At 55.6% G+C, this 18,678-nt stretch overlaps 1 protein-coding gene across 1 annotated transcript in view; it reads left to right on the top strand.

Moving 5' to 3' along the window:
- Positions 1-17,194, top strand: part of Cspg4 (chondroitin sulfate proteoglycan 4) — a 35,369-nt gene extending 18,175 nt beyond the window's left edge. The window contains exons 2-10 of the mRNA XM_050119481.1: positions 756-919; positions 2,430-5,969; positions 7,284-7,766; positions 8,003-8,179; positions 9,854-10,052; positions 10,162-10,296; positions 10,400-10,566; positions 13,922-14,105; positions 14,323-17,194. Coding sequence (XP_049975438.1) covers positions 756-919; positions 2,430-5,969; positions 7,284-7,766; positions 8,003-8,179; positions 9,854-10,052; positions 10,162-10,296; positions 10,400-10,566; positions 13,922-14,105; positions 14,323-16,157 — 6,884 coding nt within the window. The 3' untranslated portion in view covers positions 16,158-17,194. The remainder of the gene's footprint in view (positions 1-755; positions 920-2,429; positions 5,970-7,283; positions 7,767-8,002; positions 8,180-9,853; positions 10,053-10,161; positions 10,297-10,399; positions 10,567-13,921; positions 14,106-14,322) is intronic.
- The last annotated feature ends 1,484 nt before the right edge of the window (positions 17,195-18,678 follow it).

The raw sequence follows: 18,678 nt of genomic DNA, 5'->3' as shown, positions 1-18,678 counted from the left end.
TGTGCTCAGATTCAGTCCTGGCTTGGCCTAGAGAAGGAAACTCCGCCGTTGTCTTCCCTGGCTCCTTGGGCAAGTGTGGAAACAGAGAGCCCGGATGTGACTATTCACCAGAGACTGGTGGTAGTGTTGCAGCAGGAAGCAATCGCAGAGTGATGGAGGAAGTTCTGGCCCATTCTGAGGCTGACACTACACGTGCTTTCCATCTGGCCTGAGAGCCTTTGCTCCTTGGCAGACTCCGAGCACTGAGCCGCCCCGTCCCACCCCATCCCCAGAGGCACTAGGAAAATAGCACGAGAGAAGAAATTACCTGTCCGCATTCCACCATCTGGCACCAGCTCTGGCCAACCACAGAGGCGAAAAATGACCGTGGCAAGGGGTATGAAGAGCCCACCCTAGGAGCAGGAACGTGACCAGGGATCCCCTGTTCCCGGGGACTGTGCCCACCAAGAAAGATGATCAAGACAAGACAGGGAGAGACCAGTCCCAGGATGGGCAGTCTCCAGGGCCCAGAGGTGGTGGAAACATGTGGCTTCAGGAACCCAAGCAGTCTCCAACAGCTGGAGTCCTAACAAGGCCCCTAGACAATGCCACAGAGAGCTATGGGACGCGTTAGCATGAAGGCCCCTCCAGCAGCACAGCTGTCCGTCTCTGCGGTACCTAGCCTCCTCCTGCCAGGAGCCTGGCCTTGACCACAGTTCGTTCTCTCTCTCTCTCTCTCTCTCTCTCTCTCTCTCTCTCTCTCTCTCTCTCACCAGCCTCCTTCTTTGGGGAAAACCACCTGGAGGTGCCCGTGCCCACAGCCCTGACCAGAGCAGACTTGCTGTTCCAGTTCTCCACATCTCAGCCCGATGCCCTGCTTCTCTTGGCAGCAGGCCGAGCTGACCATCTCCTGCTCCAGCTCTACTCTGGATGCCTGCAGGTGAGTGACACGCCCGGGGACAGGGATAGGTGTTCCTTCTCTATTAGAACGCCTTGCTTCTGGCTGTGCAACCTCGTGGACGTCGCCTCTGCCCTGGGGTCTTGGTCTGTCCACTGTGAGTGGACGACATCCCAGAGAGGGTGTTTCTGTTCCGGCGCTTCTGCCTACTCACTGACTCGGAGCTCAGTTCTCTTCCTAGCCCCTGGCTGGTCATCTGGACTTGAGAGCACTGAACCGCTTCCTCCGTCCACCTCTTCACAGTGCCTGACTGATTGACAGGCTTTCTCACTATGGCCCCGGCTTTTCTCTTTGCCTGCCTTCCTCTCCCCTGTGCCTAACCAGTCCTCCTCCTTTGACATCTCTGTGTGAGGGAGCTAGTCCCTTTTGCCGGGAGTGTCCCGTGCTACTCACCTGACTCAAGTCCCTCCACTGGGGTTTCCGCTTCCCGCTAGGCCCCCCTGTGGTATGGTGGTACACTCTGTGCTGATAACACTGCCATTGCCACCTGTTTCTTATTTCCTGTTTAAGATCAATATTATTAGCGAGGGGTCATTTGGCTCTCTCTTGAATCTTCCTACTAATCATGAAGAGTTTAGGGTCCTGGCCTTGGACACATCTGCTTTCATGCCCATTGAGGTTGGGGGCTGTGACCCTATCATCCTAGGGCAGCCATGGCTTCTCGCTGCCACGAGGTGTCACCCGGGGCCTGGTGCAGTAGTCACAGTGGTGCCCATCATCGTACAGAGATAGTCTGCTTATAGCTAAGGTCTTGTACTCTGCCACCACCCACTCTGGTTCTGGTGTCCATGTCACGGAGGGAGCCTTCTCTGCTGGATCCTCAAAACAGCATCTGGGATGCTGAAATGGCTCAATAGGAAGATGCACATCTGTGCAGCCCTGATGGTTGAAGTTCAGTCCCCAGAATCCACAAAGTGGCAAGCGAGAACTGACTCCTGAGAGTTGTCTTCTAATGTGCATGCACACACATGCACATGCACACACACATGCACGCACATGCACACGCACACACCCACACACACATGCACACGTGCACACACAGACATTAAATTAAAAAAAAGGCAACACAAACCATCCCTTTGGGTTCTTATTCTGTACAGTGAGCCAAGCTACTTTTCCTTGCTAAAGGGGTTCACCAGGAAATTCCAGAGTTCCTATTGCTCCTCTGGAAGTAATGTTTCTAGAATCCAAACTAGGTTTTCTGGCACTGCTCACCCAAGGAAAGAGAGGTAGAATGAGATTGTGGATAGCACTGCTTCAGGAGAGCCTTGTCTTGTGGAAATCCCTGGGGTCAGGGATTACACAAAGTACCATGGAAACTTGACTCTGCCCTGTTACTGTTGGTCAGTGAGGGACGCATGAGTGATGTCACGAACGCCTTCGTCCTGGTCCCACTTTGCGGGGGGGCTCGGTGTGGGAGGCCCACTGTGCTTTTGTGGGGTAGATAGAAACGTCCCCTATTCCCACCCCTGATCTCCCTATCTCTCTCCAGGTCAGACTTGTCCTGGACCAAAAGGAGATGAAGCTGCAGACCCCAACAGACATAGTGCTGAGTGATTCTGCCCCCCACACCATAGTGTTTACTGTCTCTGATGGCTTGGCTGTGCTGTCTGTTGATGGGATTCTAAACACCTCAGCCCCAATCCCAAAAGCCCACCTGGAGGTCACCTATGGGCTCTTTGTGGGGGGCTCTGGAAGCCTTGACTTGCCTTACCTGAAGGGAATCAGCCGACCCCTGAGGGGCTGCCTCCACTCAGCCACTCTCAATGGCCGCAATCTTCTCCGTCCACTAACTCCTGACGTTCATGAAGGTTGTGCTGAAGAATTCTCTGCTGGTGACGACGTGGGCCTGGGCTTCTCTGGACCTCGCTCGCTGGCTACCTTCTCTGCCTGGAGCACTCAGAAGGAAGGCACACTGGAGTTTACCCTTACAACGCGGAGTCAGCAAGCCCCCTTGGCCTTCCAAGCAGGGGACCAACGTGGCAACTTTATCTACGTGGACATATTCGAGGGCCACTTGCGGGCTGTGGTTGAAATGGGCCAAGGCACCATGCTGCTTCGTAACAGCGTGCCTGTCGCCGATGGACAGCCCCACGAGGTCAGCGTACACATAGATGCTCACCGGCTGGAGATCTCTGTGGACCAGTACCCTACACGCACTTTCAACCGCGGGGTCCTCAGCTACCTGGAACCACGTGGCGGTCTACTCCTTGGGGGGCTGGACGCAGAGGCCTCTCGCCACCTCCAAGAACGCCGTCTAGGCCTGACACCAGGGGCTGTCAATATCTCCCTGGTAGGCTGCATAGAAGACTTCAGTATTAACGGCAGAAGGCAGGGCCTCCGGGATGCCTGGTTGACCCGTGACATGGCAGCAGGCTGCAGGCTTGAGGAAGATGAATACGAGGAAGAGGCCTACGGTTCATATGGGACTTTCTCCACCCTGGCACCAGAAGCCTGGCCAGCCATGGAACTGCCAGAACCATGCATCCCCGAGCCAGGACTGCCTCCTGTCTTTGCCAACTTCACCCAGCTGCTTACCATTAGCCCCCTGGTGGTGGCCGAGGGTGGCACAGCGTGGCTGGAGTGGAGGCACGTGCAGCCCACGCTGGACCTGATGGAAGCAGAGCTTCGCAAGTCCCAGGTGCTGTTCAGTGTGAGCCAGAATGCACGCCATGGTGAGCTGGAGCTCGACATCCCAGGAGCCCAGACCAGGAAGATGTTCACCTTGTTGGACGTGGTGAACCGGAAGGTCCGCTTTATTCATGATGGCTCTGAGGACACCTCTGACCAGCTGATGCTGGAGGTGTCAGTGACTGCTCGAGCCCCTGTCCCCTCCTGCCTTCGAAGAGGCCAGATTTACATTCTACCCATCCAGGTGAACCCTGTCAATGACCCACCCCGCGTTGTCTTCCCGCACGGCAGCCTCATGGTGATCCTGGAACACACACAGAAACCTCTGGGACCTGAGATTTTCCAAGCCTATGATCCAGACTCTGCCTGTGAGGGTATCACCATCCAGCTCCTTGGTGTTGCCACTGGTGTCCCTGTGGAACACAGGGACCAGCCTGGAGAGGCAGCAACTGAGTTTTCCTGTCGGGAACTGGAGGCAGGCAACATAGTCTACGTCCACCGTGGCGGGCCTGCCCAGGACCTGACGTTCCGGCTCAGTGATGGGATGCAGGCCAGCGCTCCAGCTACGCTGAAGGTAGTGGCTGTCCGGCCGGCCATACAGATCCTCCACAACACGGGGCTGCACCTAGCCCAGGGCTCCGCTGCAACCATCTTGCCTGCCAATCTGTCCGTAGAAACAAATGCAGTGGGACAGGATGTGAGCGTGCTGTTCCGAGTCACCGGCACCCTGCAGTTCGGGGAGCTGCAGAAGCAGGGGGCAGGAGGGGTGGAGGGCACTGAGTGGTGGGACACACTGGCGTTCCACCAGCGCGATGTGGAACAAGGCCGCGTGAGGTACCTGAGCACTGACCCACAACACCACACAGAAGACACCGTGGAGGAGCTGACCTTGGAGGTACAGGTGGGCCAGGAGACCCTGAGCAACCTGTCTTTCCCCGTGACCATCCAGAGGGCTACGATATGGATGCTGCGGCTTGAGCCTCTGCATACCCAGAACCCTCATCAGGAGACCCTCACCCTCTCCCACCTTGAGGCTTCCCTGGAGGGGGAGACAGGCCCGTACCCTCACACCTTCCGCTACGAGTTGGTCCAGGCCCCCCGGAAAGGCAACCTGCAGCTCCAGGGTACAAGGCTATCAGATGGCCAGAGCTTTAGCCAGAGTGACCTGCAGGCCGGTCGTGTGACCTACAGGGCCACCATGCGGACCTCTAAGGCAGCGGATGACTCTTTCCGTTTCCGTGTGACGTCCCCACCGCATTTCTCCCCACTTTATACTTTCCCCATCCACATTGGTGGCGACCCAAACGCTCCTGTCCTCACTAACGTCCTCCTCATGGTACCTGAGGGAGGGGAGGGAGTCCTGTCTGCTAACCACCTCTTTGTCAAGAGTCTCAACAGTGCCAGCTATCTCTACGAGGTTATGGAGCAGCCCCACCACGGCAGGCTGGCTTGGAAGGAACCGAAGGACAAGGCCACCCCAGTGACCTCCTTCACTAATGAGGACCTGCTGCATGGCCGGCTGGTCTATCAGCACGATGACTCCGAGACCACCGAGGATGACATCCCATTTGTGGCCACACACCAGGGCGAGGGCAGTGGTGACATGGCCTGGGAGGAGGTGCGCGGTGTCTTCCGAGTGGCCATCCAGCCTGTGAATGACCACGCCCCCGTGCAGACCGTCAGCCGCGTCTTCCATGTGGCCCGGGGTGGACAGCGGCTGCTGACCACAGACGACGTGGCTTTCAGTGACGCTGACTCGGGTTTCACCGATGCTCAGCTGGTGCTGACCCGCAAGGACCTCCTCTTTGGCAGCATCGTGGCTATGGAGGAACCCACACGGCCCATCTACCGCTTCACCCAGGAGGATCTCAGGAAGAAGCAAGTCCTGTTCGTGCACTCAGGGGCTGACCATGGCTGGCTCCAGCTGCAGGTGTCTGATGGGCAACACCAAGCCACTGCCATGCTGGAGGTGCAGGCCTCAGAGCCCTACCTTCATGTAGCCAACAATTCTAGTCTTGTGGTTCCTCAAGGAGGCCAGGGCACCATTGACACAGCTGTGCTCCACCTGGACACCAACCTGGACATTCGAAGTGGAAATGAAGTCCACTACCACGTAACAGCTGGCCCTCACTGGGGACAGCTGCTCCGGGATGGCCAGTCAGTCACCTCCTTCACCCAACGGGACCTGCTGGATGGAGCCATTCTCTACAGTCACAATGGCAGCCTCAACCCCCATGACTCCCTGGCCCTCTCTGTAGCAGCAGGGCCAGTGCACACTGACACCATACTACAAGTGACCATTGCCCTGGAGGGCCCCCTGGCCCCACTACAACTGGTTCAGCACAAAAAGATCTATGTCTTCCAGGGGGAAGCAGCTGAGATCAGAAGGGACCAGCTAGAGGTAAGGAACAAGGAGGTGAGCATGGCCACAGGCCAAGCAGAGGGCCACCTCCATGAAGGGGATGTTACTATGGAGACTCGGGGCTTAGCAGTATTACAGAGCTTCAGTACTCACCTATATGTGCTTTTAGGGACTCTGTTACACATACATCTCCCTGTAAGTTGCATGTACCTCCAGGGGTCACATATACACACGTGTCCTTGTTATGGCTAACCATGAAAAATCTGGGCTCTAGTGAGACCCACGAAATCTCTAAAGTAGAACCCACGCATATGTATTAAGTTCCCTAGGAGGTTGCCATGGGCCAAGACCTCTGAGGAGTACTGCGGCTCAGATCACCAGGCCTTCAGCTCTTTTCCCAGACCCCATACCGGGACCGTGGGGGTCTATGCAGTGCTTAATAACTCAGGGAGTTCATAGTACGACACTGCCCAGCAGCCTCACAGCCTTGCTGTGCCACTCAGACCAGATCCTGTCAAATCTTGACACCCTTCTCATTCTGAGTGTTGGAACGTCGAGAAAGATCGTGACTAAACATGTCAGGAAGTGCACACATTGGAGGAGGTAGCGTATGAGCCCTAACTGTGGTGACACACCTTTAATCCCAGCACTTGGGAGGCAAAGGCAGATAGATCTCTGTGAGTTCAAGGCCAAGCTGGTCTATTTAGTAAGTTCCAGGCCAGCAAAGGCTCAAAAGAACGGCAGGGGCTAGGGGAGCACATAATACAGACGACCAAAACTAGGGACAGCGTTTCTCTGCAAGGGCACAGAGTCAGATGCGTGAATCTGAGGGTGGCACTTAGACTTTGTTTGTTTGTAGCTAGATCAGGCTTGAAGGGAGTACTCGGGGAGCCTTTGGGCTGGACCTAGCTCAGCAAACTGCTATAAACCTGTAGTGTGGGAGCCTGTGCTTCTAGGAATGGTGGAGGTGCCCTCTAGTGGTACTTAGTGGCAGCCATACCCGGATTGGGGGCTGAAAGCCCTAGAAAAATCCACCTAACAGATCTAAATAGTGCCTGATCAGAGCCCCAGTAGAGAAACAAGTGTGTGTGTGTGTGTGTGTGTGTGTGTGTGTGTGTGCGTGTGCATGCGCGCACACTTTTGTCACTTTTATGGCTTTGATACTGAATCTGGTTGCGACCCCTCTGGCCAGCCAGCCAGCCATGAGTCTAGACGCTTTGCTTGTGAACCCAAATACATGTGAGCAGCAATATCCTGGCAACATGAGCCACAGGTGGAGAGCAAGCCTGTTCTGCCAGCTGAGGTCCACAACAGCCTGTGACCCCGTTTGTCCCCATGGTCTCTGTTGACCAGGTAGCCCAGGAGGCAGTGCTGCCCGCCGACATCATGTTCTCGCTGAGGAGCCCCCCGAGCGCCGGCTACCTGGTGATGGTGTCCCACGGTGCTTCAGCGGATGAGCCGCCCAGCCTGGACCCTGTGCAGAGCTTCTCCCAGGAGGCAGTGAACTCAGGCAGGGTTCTCTACCTGCACTCTCGTCCTGGAGCCTGGAGTGATTCCTTCTCTCTGGATGTGACCTCAGGCCTAGGTGACCCTCTTGAGGGCATCTTTGTGGAGCTTGAGGTGCTGCCCACAGTCATCCCCCTGGAGGGGCAAAACTTCAGCGTTCCTGAAGGTGGAGCCCGTACGCTGGCCCCTCCACTGCTCCAAATCACCGGGCCTTACTTCCCCACACTGCCAGGCCTCCTCCTCCAGGTGCTAGAACCACCCCAGCACGGGGCCCTGCAGAAGGAGGACCAACCTCGAGACGGGAGCCTCAGTACCTTCTCCTGGAGAGAGGTATGTCTGTTCCAGAGACCCCAGGGCTGCAGCCCGGCTCTGGTTGCTGCTACTATTTTATGCTTTATTTCACGTCTTTCTCTGGGAGCTGGCAACCGTTGCTCCCTGCCTTCTTACCTGTGGAAATGGGTTCTAAAGGGGTCTGTCTTCTCCTGCACCCAACGACAGAACATTGAGGGTGCCGGTAAGTCTTAGGCTAGCTGAAGTCTGACAACCAGCCCTGGGTCTGCTTGTAGGTGGAAGAGCAGCTGATCCGCTATGTACATGATGGAAGTGAGACACCAACAGACAGCTTTGTCCTGGTGGCCAATGCCTCGGAGATGGATCGCCAGAGCCAGCCCATGGCCTTCACCGTGACCATCCTGCCTGTTAATGACCAACCACCTGTCCTCAGCACAAACACAGGCCTGCAGGTGAGTTCACCCCTGGGACCACCCCGTCTCCGCTTCTGGAAAGAGACTAGGGTCCCCTAATTCTCCCCTTTGCTCGGGGGATGCTGTCCTCCTCAGTTTCATCCTCTAAAAGGGTTTGCTGCCACATACTAGGTTACCAGGCAGAGTGACGTGATATGGCATTGAAAATCAGCGCCGCTGTGAGGTTTTGTTCCTGGGTACTTAGAAATACGGTGGGAAGTCTTGCTTTCAAAAGGTCACACTTGGCCTCACTGTGCCCTGTAGCAGAAGGCTTCCCTCATGCCCCAAGCCCAAAACACCTGGCAAAATTTCCTACAAGCCCCGTAGAGTGAGCTGCAGGTAGGGAGCTCAAGAACCACATCAAATAAAGACCACGGCTAGACTCCCCAAGCTTCTGTGCTTTCCAGGCTGTGGCACCCCTGTCCTGTCCACGATCACATGGTATAGAAAGGATATAGCTTGACAGGCCTACTTAGGACAACAGAAGTTGGACTAAAGTTTGGATGACAGCGTCTAGAGCCGTGGTTCTCAACCTGTGGGGTTGAATGACCCTTTCACAGGAGTCACCTAAGACCATCAGAAAACATAGATATTTACATTATGATTCCTAACAGTAGGAAAATTACCATTATGAAGGATTAATTAAAATAGTTTTACGGTGAGGTGGGAGGTCACCACAGCATGAGGAGCCACGTTAAAGTGTCATGACATTACTAAGGTTGAGAACTCCTGTTCTAGGGATAGACCGCCACCAGGAGAGCTTTGGGAAGCTGTAGAAGGGCAACTTTGGCTGCTTCTGACCTGGGGTCTGAATCTTTTGTGGCTATCTGTGGAGAGGTGGTATAACGTTGCCTGTGGGAATTGGTTAAATTGAAGAAGCAGGACTTGGTTTTGATAACTAAGGATTGCCTAGGACCACTGATTGGAAATGCTGTGTGGCAAATTGGCCACCAGATGGCAATATCCACCCATGTTAGCTCCCTGGAGCCCGACAGTGAAGCTTTCTTTTTCTCTTCCTGGTACTCGATGAGGGAGGAGCTCATGGATGCAAGAAGGATGTTTTTTAATGAGGACCCCCTACCCAAAATGGCCCCAGTGACCGGCCCTGTGCCTTATGCCCAGGAAGAGGATCTTGCCCTCCCTCCTTGGGAGGGTAGCCTCCGGGGCCTCCCCTGCATTCTGGTTCCTGACTTTTCGGGAAATTCTCAGCTCTCCTCTCGGCTCCTCCTCCCTGCTCAGCATTCAGCTGGTAGGAAAGTCTATTTCTATGTATCCTGCGCTGGCCAACCTCAGCACCTCTGCCCCCCGTGCCCACCCCTGCCAGGTGGTGCATGCCACGGTAGGAGGAAAGGGAGGTCCCTGCCCACCTTTGGTCAGGCATGGGGATCTCTGGGGAGTAAGAACTCAGTAAGGGACAAACAGGAGTATTTCTAGGCAGGATGCTGTCGGCTGGCTTTGAGGTACAATTAAGATTAGGATAGGTGGAGAAGGAGGAACCAGGGCCCAGGTAACTGAGGAGGAGAATGGGATAGAAGGCCCTTTTTGTGGTAGAGCCCAGAAAGACACAGGCATCTATGACAGCTGAGTAAAGCAGGGTGGTGCCCTGGTGTCAGTCCCAGGGCCAGGAAGTGGGGGGACGATGAGAACAGAACTTTCACATGCCTGTGTCCCCAGATCTGGGAGGGGGCCACTGTGCCCATCCCTCCTGAGGCCCTCAGGGGCACAGACAATGACTCGGGGCCGGAAGACCTGGTCTACATCATCCAGCAACCCAGCAATGGACGGATAGCCCTGAGGGCGGCTCCAGACACAGAAGTCCGCCGCTTTACACAGGCCCAGCTGGACAGTGGGCTTGTGCTGTTCTCACACAGAGGTGGGTGCTGAGCGGGGTCTTCAGCCCCCACCCCCACCCCCTGGGAGGTACCTTAAGGGAAGGGAGCTCTGTCCGGCCAGCAGGATCCAGATCCACCCCTTGTGCTCAGGAGCCCTGGAAGGCGGCTTCCACTTCGACCTCTCTGATGGCGCACACACTTCGCCTGGACATTTCTTCCAAGTGGTGGCCCAGAAGCAAGTGCTTCTCTCCTTGGAGGGCAGCCGGAAGTTAACTGTCTGTCCAGGTAGGGCTACATGCTGAGTAGGTGGGGTAGAATTGAGGGAGGTACAACAGGTCCCTGGCCGTGGCGCCTACTCAAAACTGACAGGCCTCTTTGTTCTTTCCAGAGTCTGTGCAGGCCCTCAGCAGTCAGAACCTGAGAGCCAGCTCCAGCACGGGCACTGACCCCCGGCACCTGCTCTACCGGGTGGTCAGAGGCCCCCAGCTTGGCCGACTGTTCCATGCCCAACAAGGCAGTGCAGAGGAGGCCTTGGTGAACTTCACCCAGGCTGAGGTAAGGGCCAAGACAAAGACCCCAAACTTACCGGTAGCTGCCAGCCAGAGCACACACATCCCTGGCATCTGAGCTTCTCTGGAGCCCGCCCTAGTTCAGGGCCTCCAGATGGAAGCTGTAGCTGGATCCTAGCCACTTAAAAAGGGCCAGAGTAAGAAGGAGCAGTGCACCCCAGCAGCTGGTGCTGAGCCTAGCTTGCTTCCGTGGGACAGAGCTTGGAATAAAGTTGAGCTTGGGGCTCAGGGCAGGTGCAAGAGAGGACAGAGCAAGCTGGGGGCAGATGAGTCTCAGGCAGAGTGGGCCAGGCTGAGGGACACTCTTATCCACCCTTTGGAGCAGAGTTCCTAGCCCATGCCAGGGCCACCAATCAAAATTATAATTCCCAGCCTCAAGTAGAGGCTGGCTGGGGTGCTGAGGCATCAGGGCTGTCTGTGCAAACCAGCGGGAACCAGCAGCCAACACTTACCAGGGTCTAAGGGACTGTGAGCAGCTCCTCCGGGCCATGGACAGGCAAACAACACCCTTGGGGCACCCACCTAGAGGCCATGAAACTGGGGCGTGATCCCGATTATTTCTATATGAGCAGGCTCCAAGAAGACACAGCTGGCCCTGCCGCTCCATCTGTAGCATTGTGAAGCTGCTCCAAGAACTTTCCAGAGGGGCTTACCCTGGCTCTTGAAAATGGCAGGACCCACCCCCAGGACTCTTTCCAGTACTCCTTCACCTCAGAGGCCTCCTGGGTCCTAAAGTTCCTTTCCACTCCTTCGGGGTGTGTGCTCCCCCTGAGAAGTAACTGGATGGAGAGGCTAGCAGATAGCTCAGAGGAGGAAGATGGGTTAGCTACCGTGAATAAGATTTCTCGGGTCTGTCCCATCATTTGCTGGGCTTGAGTTCTCTCTTCTCCTGGGCTCTGGCCTCTCCCACAGCCCCTCCCCACAGTGAAATCAGCCAGTGGCTAGGACAGCTGTGTGCCCCAGTCACTGGGAGTCCTGTCATCAGAGACCAAGAAGGAGGGGAGAATAGGACAAGGCCACACGTGCCTCTCCCCCACCCAGCAGTCTGTGCCCCCTTCATTCCCCACCACCACCACCACTCCAGCAACATGAAGGACCAGACTGAATGGCCACCAGGGGGCCAGCCTGGCAGTGCCACCCGAGGAGGCTGAAAAGAGAGTACGTGGCATAGGCGCCCTCCTCCACTGGAAGAGGGCAGGCAGCAGTGGCTTGACAGTCCCACTGCCCTTTAAGACCCTGGGTACGCGGGGCAGGGCTCAGGTAGCCTCAACTTGCAGACAAGGATGTTCGTTTGGAAGTCAGGTGACTGCAGTGCACTAGGCTAGTAAGCCGCTAAACCAAGACCAAGCCTTCTGACTGCTCATCGAGGTCCCTTCGCCTAAGGACACTGTTTACCACAGCTTGGGAGACCTTTGCATGCCTGGCCTGATTTCTGCCTTTTTCCCATCCAGGCATTCTCCTACAGGAGCACTGATAGCCAGGCATCACCCTGACCTCCACAGCCACTGCTGAGGGGTGACGGGGTGTCTCCATTTCTCACATGTCCACCATCAACCTGGGCCAGAGGTTTCAACAGGCAGTCATCAATCCTTTAGAACACATCTGGCCCACAGATGTGTTTTATTTGAGTCCACATTACATTTAATATTTTAACATTAGTTGTCAACATTGGAGCCTTAGGAAATGTCACACAAACCTGATGCCCTGATTCTTCAAAGGCCTGTGTTCCTTCTTGTAGCAAAGCATTGGGAAAGAGCCTCTCTTGGCACGGGTCTGTTCCCAAGGTAGCCAGCATGGCCCTACTGAGGTAGACCCTTCACTTCCAGCGCTCCCACACCGGCTCCGTGTTACCATTGCACATGTCCTGTGTTACTGAAAGGAAAACCTTTCTGTGTCTCCTAAAAGGGGAGAAACAAAGATAAGGCATGAGGATGTAGCATTTGAGCAAGAGTGAGCTTAAATGCTGAGCCTGGCACGATGGCATGTACCAGCTACTTAGGAGCCTGGGGCAAGGGGATCACTTGAACCTGGGAGGTCAAGGCCAGCCTGAGCAATACAGCGAGACCCTGGTTCAGAAGAAAAACAGAGTGGGCTAATTGTATATTTTCAAAGACTCACTCTGTGTTAAGACTCTTCAGAGGCAGTGGGCAGAGGCCTGGGGTGGAACACAAGAGAGGAACCTTGCAGTAACCCAGGCAGGACCTGCGTGGCAAAACAGAGAGGAGCCAAGGAGGTCTCTGGGGTTCCCCGTAAGCCACTCGCCAGCAGAGCTGCTGACATGGTGATGGAGTCTCAGGAGGCCACTGGGGCATATCTGGGCCTAGGGAGCTTGGAATAGCTGGTAGACATCTCTGTGGAGCAAGACACAGATGGAAATTGGAGACTAGGGGACCGGTGAGAGTGAGAGGAAGCTGGAGATTCTGATAAGGGCGGCTTGAGGCCCCCGAGACCATGCCACATGACTGGGGAGCAGGACCAGCGAGTCTGAGGTGTGAGGAACCTCAAAGCAGAAGAGCACACGCAGAAGCTTCATTTGTTATCAAGTGATGAGCAGACTGAGACCTCTGGATCTAATGCAGAGGACCCATTAGTACTACGTGATGAAATAGGCTTGGTGACATCATGGGAACAAAATCCCGCGTGGAGTCATGTGTGTTGACAGTGGAGAGTATTCCTGAGGAATTTCACTGCAAAGGAAACAATGAGAAATGGGAGGGAGCAAATGCCATGGAAACTGTGGACTGAGGTGCAGGGGCGTAGCTCAGTCGGAAGAGTGCCCGGCTAGAAAGCATGAAGCCCTGGGTTCAGTCATCAGCCACACATAAAAGTGGCATTTTAACAAGCTCCAGGACAGACTAGGATGCGTGAAACCCTCACTCAAGACAAGGAAAAGTCAATTCCAGAGTAGTTTTCTTTAAGATGAAAGAAAAAAATAACTCGGTTGCATAGCAAGAAAAAACAGATGATCTATTTGGGGGCAAGCTGACATAGCAGAAGAGAGAACAGAATGTGGGAAGCAAGGAGGATGGGAGCCATTGCAAAGGCGGCAGAAAGACCCTGCTTTCAATGAAAACTTGAATAAATGACCAATTTCCCCAGCTAGAGCTGGGGCTGAAATTTAGGCTTCTGGCTTCCAAGCCCAGCTCTTCTCTGCCACATAATTGCCTATTGGTGTCCCCTTGAAGCAATGAGGTAGACAGCAGGCTACACAGAGAGACCTAGGTCCAGCCAGAAGAACACTGGGGACACGAGAGTGCCGGTGTCCTGCCAGCCCGATAGGAAGCTTTCAGGTACCAGAGCGTGAGCCTACCTGTCATACCCAATCATAACGTCTTCCCCAGGTGAATGCTGGGAATATTCTGTACGAGCATGAGATGTCTCCTGAGCCCTTCTGGGAAGCCCATGATGCCATTGGTCTCCTGCTGTCCTCACCGCTTGCCAGGGATGTGGCTGCCACCCTTTCTGTGGTTGTGTCTTTTGATGCTGCCTGTCCCCAGCGCCCCAGCCGCCTCTGGAGAAACAAAGGTGAAGAGCATGATGGGATGGTAAGGTTGAGGATGCAGAAAACTGCCTCAAACACAGGGCTAGAGGCCTGGCTAGCAGCTCCTGTCTTAGTCCCAGGCCCTCAGAAGGTATGGGGATAGTGTGTGGGGAACACTGGCAGCAGAAGGCACAGTCCTTGTTCTCCCAGGGCTCTTCCTCCAGTGGACCAGACCTTCACAGCCTATGTTCTCACCCCTAGGTCTCTGGGTCCCTGAGGGCCAGCGGGCCAAGATCACCGTGGCTTCCCTCGATGCCTCCAACCTCCTAGCCAGTGTCCCGGCATCTCAGCGCCCTCGGCATGATGTGCTCTTCCAGGTGACACAGTTCCCCACCCGGGGCCAGCTGTTGGTGTCTGAGGAGCCACTCCACGCCAGGAGGCCCCACTTCCTGCAGTCTGAACTGGCTGCAGGACAGCTGGTATATGCCCATGGTGGTGGGGGCACCCAGCAGGATGGCTTCCGCTTCCGTGCCCATCTCCAGGGGCCAACAGGAGCTCCCGTGGCAGGACCCCAAACCTCGGAGGCCTTTGCCATCACTGTGCGGGATGTGAATGAGCGGCCCCCTCAACCACAGGCCTCCATTCCACTCCGGGTCACCCGGGGCTCACGAGCCCCTGTCTCTCGAGCCCAGCTGAGTGTAGTAGACCCAGACTCGGCTCCAGGGGAGATTGAATATGAAGTACAGCGGGCACCCCACAATGGCTTCCTGAGCCTGGCTGGGGACAACGCTGGGCCCGTGACCCACTTTACACAGGCTGACGTGGATGCAGGGCGGCTGGCCTTTGTGGCAAATGGGAGCAGTGTGACCGGCGTTTTCCAGCTGAGCATGTCTGATGGAGCCAGCCCCCCGATACCCATGTCCCTGACTGTGGACGTCTTGCCGTCCACCATTGAGGTGCAGCTGCGAGCACCCCTGGAGGTGCCCCAAGCTTTAGGGCGCTCCTCACTGAGCCGACAGCAGCTCCAGGTGATTTCAGATCGTGAGGAGCCGGATGTAGCTTATCGCCTCACTCAGGGGCCCCTGTACGGGCAGCTACTAGTGGGTGGGCAGCCTGCCTCTGCCTTCAGTCAGATGCAGGTAGACCAGGGGGAAGTGGTCTTTGCCTTCACCAACTTCTCCTCCTCTCAGGATCACTTCAAAGTCCTGGCTCTGGCTAGGGGTGTAAATGCATCAGCCACCGTGAATGTCACAGTGCAGGCTCTGTTGCATGTGTGGGCAGGTGGGCCATGGCCTCAGGGTACCACCCTGCGCCTCAACCCCACTGTGCTAGATGCCAGTGAGCTGGCCAACCGCACAGGCAGTATGCCCCACTTCCGGATCCTGGCTGGACCCCGATACGGTCGTGTGGTTCGTGTGTCCCAAGCCCATGCAGAACCGAGGAACAACCGGCTTGTGGAGCATTTCACTCAGCAGGACCTGGAAGAGGGAAGGCTGGGTCTCGAGGTGGGCAGGCCAGAGGGTAGATCCACGGGCCCAACGAGTGACAGTCTTACTTTGGAGCTGTGGGCAAGGGGTGTCCCACCCGCGGTGACCTTGTTGGACTTTGCCACCGAACCTTACCATGCAGCCAAGGCCTACAGTGTGGCCCTGCTCAGTGTTCCCAATGCTCCTCGGACAGAAACAGAGAAACCAGGAAGAAATACTCCCACTGGCCAGCCAGGCCCAGCAGCATCCAGCCCCGTGCCCACTGTGGCCAGGAGCGGTTTCCTGGGCTTCCTAGAGGCCAACATGTTCAGCGTCATCATCCCTGTGTGCCTGGTCCTCCTGCTCCTGGCCCTCATCTTGCCCCTGCTCTTCTACCTCCGCAAACGCAACAAGACAGGCAAGCATGATGTCCAGGTGCTGACCGCCAAACCCCGCAATGGCCTCGCTGGTGACACAGAGACCTTTCGCAAGGTAGAGCCGGGCCAAGCCATTCCACTCACCGCTGTGCCTGGCCAGGGGCCCCCGCCGGGAGGCCAGCCTGACCCAGAGCTACTGCAGTTTTGCCGGACACCCAATCCTGCTCTCAGGAATGGCCAGTACTGGGTGTGAGATCTGGCCTGTGCCCAGAATCTGCCCACCCTCCAGGCTCACTGCTTCTGTACCCTGGTCTGGCCTGAGGATCTCCAGGGCCAAAAAGACCTTGAGATGCCAGGGGTAGAGGGCACTGGGAGACAGTCTGGAGATCCTGGAGTGGGTGGAGTTAAGAGCTGGAACCTTCCTCAGCTCACTTAGACCTGGAGAACTGCAGGGGCCAAGGTGAGAGGCAGCTAAAGTCGGCTCACTGTGGAAAACACGGTAACAGCCTAGATTGACCACAAACAACTCTGAGTCCTGGGTCTGTGACCTTAGATAAGTCATACCTGACGCAGGCTGCCTAGAAGGTCAGGAGAAGAGAGCACCCTGGGTTGTCCACCCCAGCTCTGGCCATTTGTTGTCTCTGAAGTACAAACTCTCCCTCCCTGGCATTTTCCTGAAGCTGAATGGGGAGGAATGTTAGTCAATAGATTAATATATTCAAGGTGCAAAGTGGGTGGGTTTCTCTGGGGCTGGTTAATTTAAGGCAAGAAAGCTATTTAACATGGCACTGGGCTAGCCAGGCCTGATGGAGCCCTGGAGTGTATGGGATAGAGAAGTGTCTGAAGCCGTTTATCCACAGAACCCCGTGGTACGGCACTGAAGCACTGGTGAGCAACCGTCGATGCCTGGACTGGGAATGTTGAAGGCCACTCTGGTGGCCATGCTCCCCTCAAGACTAGGGAGCAGACAAACTGGGGCACTTGACCCATGGAGCCCCGATAAACGGTGCTCCAGAGGCTCCAGGCAGCTGTGCCTTGTTTGTCTTTGTGCACTGGGCTCTTATCCACGGCAGCCTCACTCCCCTGGGGCAGGCCATGTAGCCTAGCTTCGTGGGGGTGGGGATGGACAAATCTGGGCAAGCTCTTGAATTTCCACCTCCTGGAGCCTTCCCAAAGACCTCACTCTTACCTGTACAGGCAGATGGGCTGTTTGTTGAGATGGGACCAAAGCCCTTACTCTACAGGGAACTTCAGGGAAAAAAAATAAAAAGAAATGCTCCCAGTCCTAGACTTCTTAGCCTGGGTCTTGGCCTCCACAGCCTCATCCTTCCTCACCTCCCTTCCTTTTGGGTGTAACAGCAAAAGTGAGAGAAATGGCAGTGGGTGGGAGGGGCTTGAGGATGTCAAAATTTGGGGTGCAGTGGGTGCATAAAGGGAAGATCTGGGCGTGCAGACTTCTGTGTGATCTTTCAGTATTTCCACCCTTCACCAGAATGATCAAGGTACTTCGCCAAAGGAGAGGAAGCCATGCAGACACAGGGAAACCTTATGGCCTGTGCTTGGCCCTAGGGCACACTATTCAGCTGGCAATGGGTCCTAAAATGCCAAGTCCCCAAAAGAAAAGCCATTATATGAGTTACACGGTGGACAGAATCCTCTGGCCCTTCCTAAAAGAGGATGATGCAAGATCAGGGGCAAAGAAAACAAACTCTGGCCCAGGGGATCATCTGGTCCTGATGGTGGATTCAAGTATCACTTGTCTGTCACCCTAGCATTTGGGAGGTGGAAGCAGGAGAATGAATTCAAAGCCATTCTTGACCACATTCAAAATTCAATATTCTGACAGAGACACTAGGGGTCTGAGCTCCAGGGGGAAATTAGGATTTCTTGGGGCCAAAGAGCAGGCAGGTTAGAGGTGAAGAGCTGTACCCAGCCTTTGGCAGCTGACCTGCGTCTGGGGACCAAGATGATCTCTTGATGTGCCCCAGCATCTGTAACATTTGAGCCAGAAACAAAGATAGGAAGGGAGCCCACTCTTTCTCATCACCAGCCTGCTCCTAGAGAACCCAGGTGTGTCAGTGACATAAGAGAGGGTCTCCAAAGGAACCAGAGGGAAAGGGAGACAGAATCTGAAAGGGTTTGTGAGACTTACCCAGCAAAACAATGGTAGATAAGACCCCTGAAGCCCAGCAAGACTTCAGGGGTGCCTCTCAGAAAAGCACCGCCCCAAAAAGCACTGACCCCTAGAAGCCTTGATGTTAACTCTGGCCCCCAGAAATACACTACTTTCCTTTTATAAACTGCATTCTCTGGTTCCCCAGGTTAGGAAGACCAAGTCCAGAGAGTCCCCACACCGCATCCACAGCTCCGCCTTGCCACTCCCAGGAAGTTAAGGCAGGCTCCTCAGGGCCTTGATATCTGGGGCCAGTCTCCACCCAGAGTCACCAGCTCCCTAAAAGTGTAAGCGGAGCTGTGGGTGACAGACCTGCCAGGCAGGATCTGCCCTGTCTCCTGTTTCCTCTAGAGGACCTACAACACCCTCTATTCACACAGCCTGCCCTGCCCCCAGGCACTGGCGCAGGCTGACACAGCTCTGCTGCTCCAAGCCTGGGCTAGGTGGTGAGCCCAGGCTTTGTGCCTACAACCCTACTGGGACCTACGAGATTTCACTACACAGCTGAGCTGAAGACCTAACACGACTGCGGTGGGTGGGGATGGGGGGGGGCGCACGAGTTGACCCTTTTGAATATACCCCTAAAACTTAAGGGCAGGGG

The sequence above is a fragment of the Alexandromys fortis genome, unplaced genomic scaffold, assembly GCF_014885135.2.
Source record: "Alexandromys fortis isolate MF-2015 unplaced genomic scaffold, M_Fortis_MF-2015_v1.1 scaffold_167, whole genome shotgun sequence".
In the NCBI taxonomy this organism is placed as follows: domain Eukaryota; kingdom Metazoa; phylum Chordata; class Mammalia; order Rodentia; family Cricetidae; genus Alexandromys; species Alexandromys fortis.
This window is presented reverse-complemented; position numbering and strand designations above follow the sequence as displayed.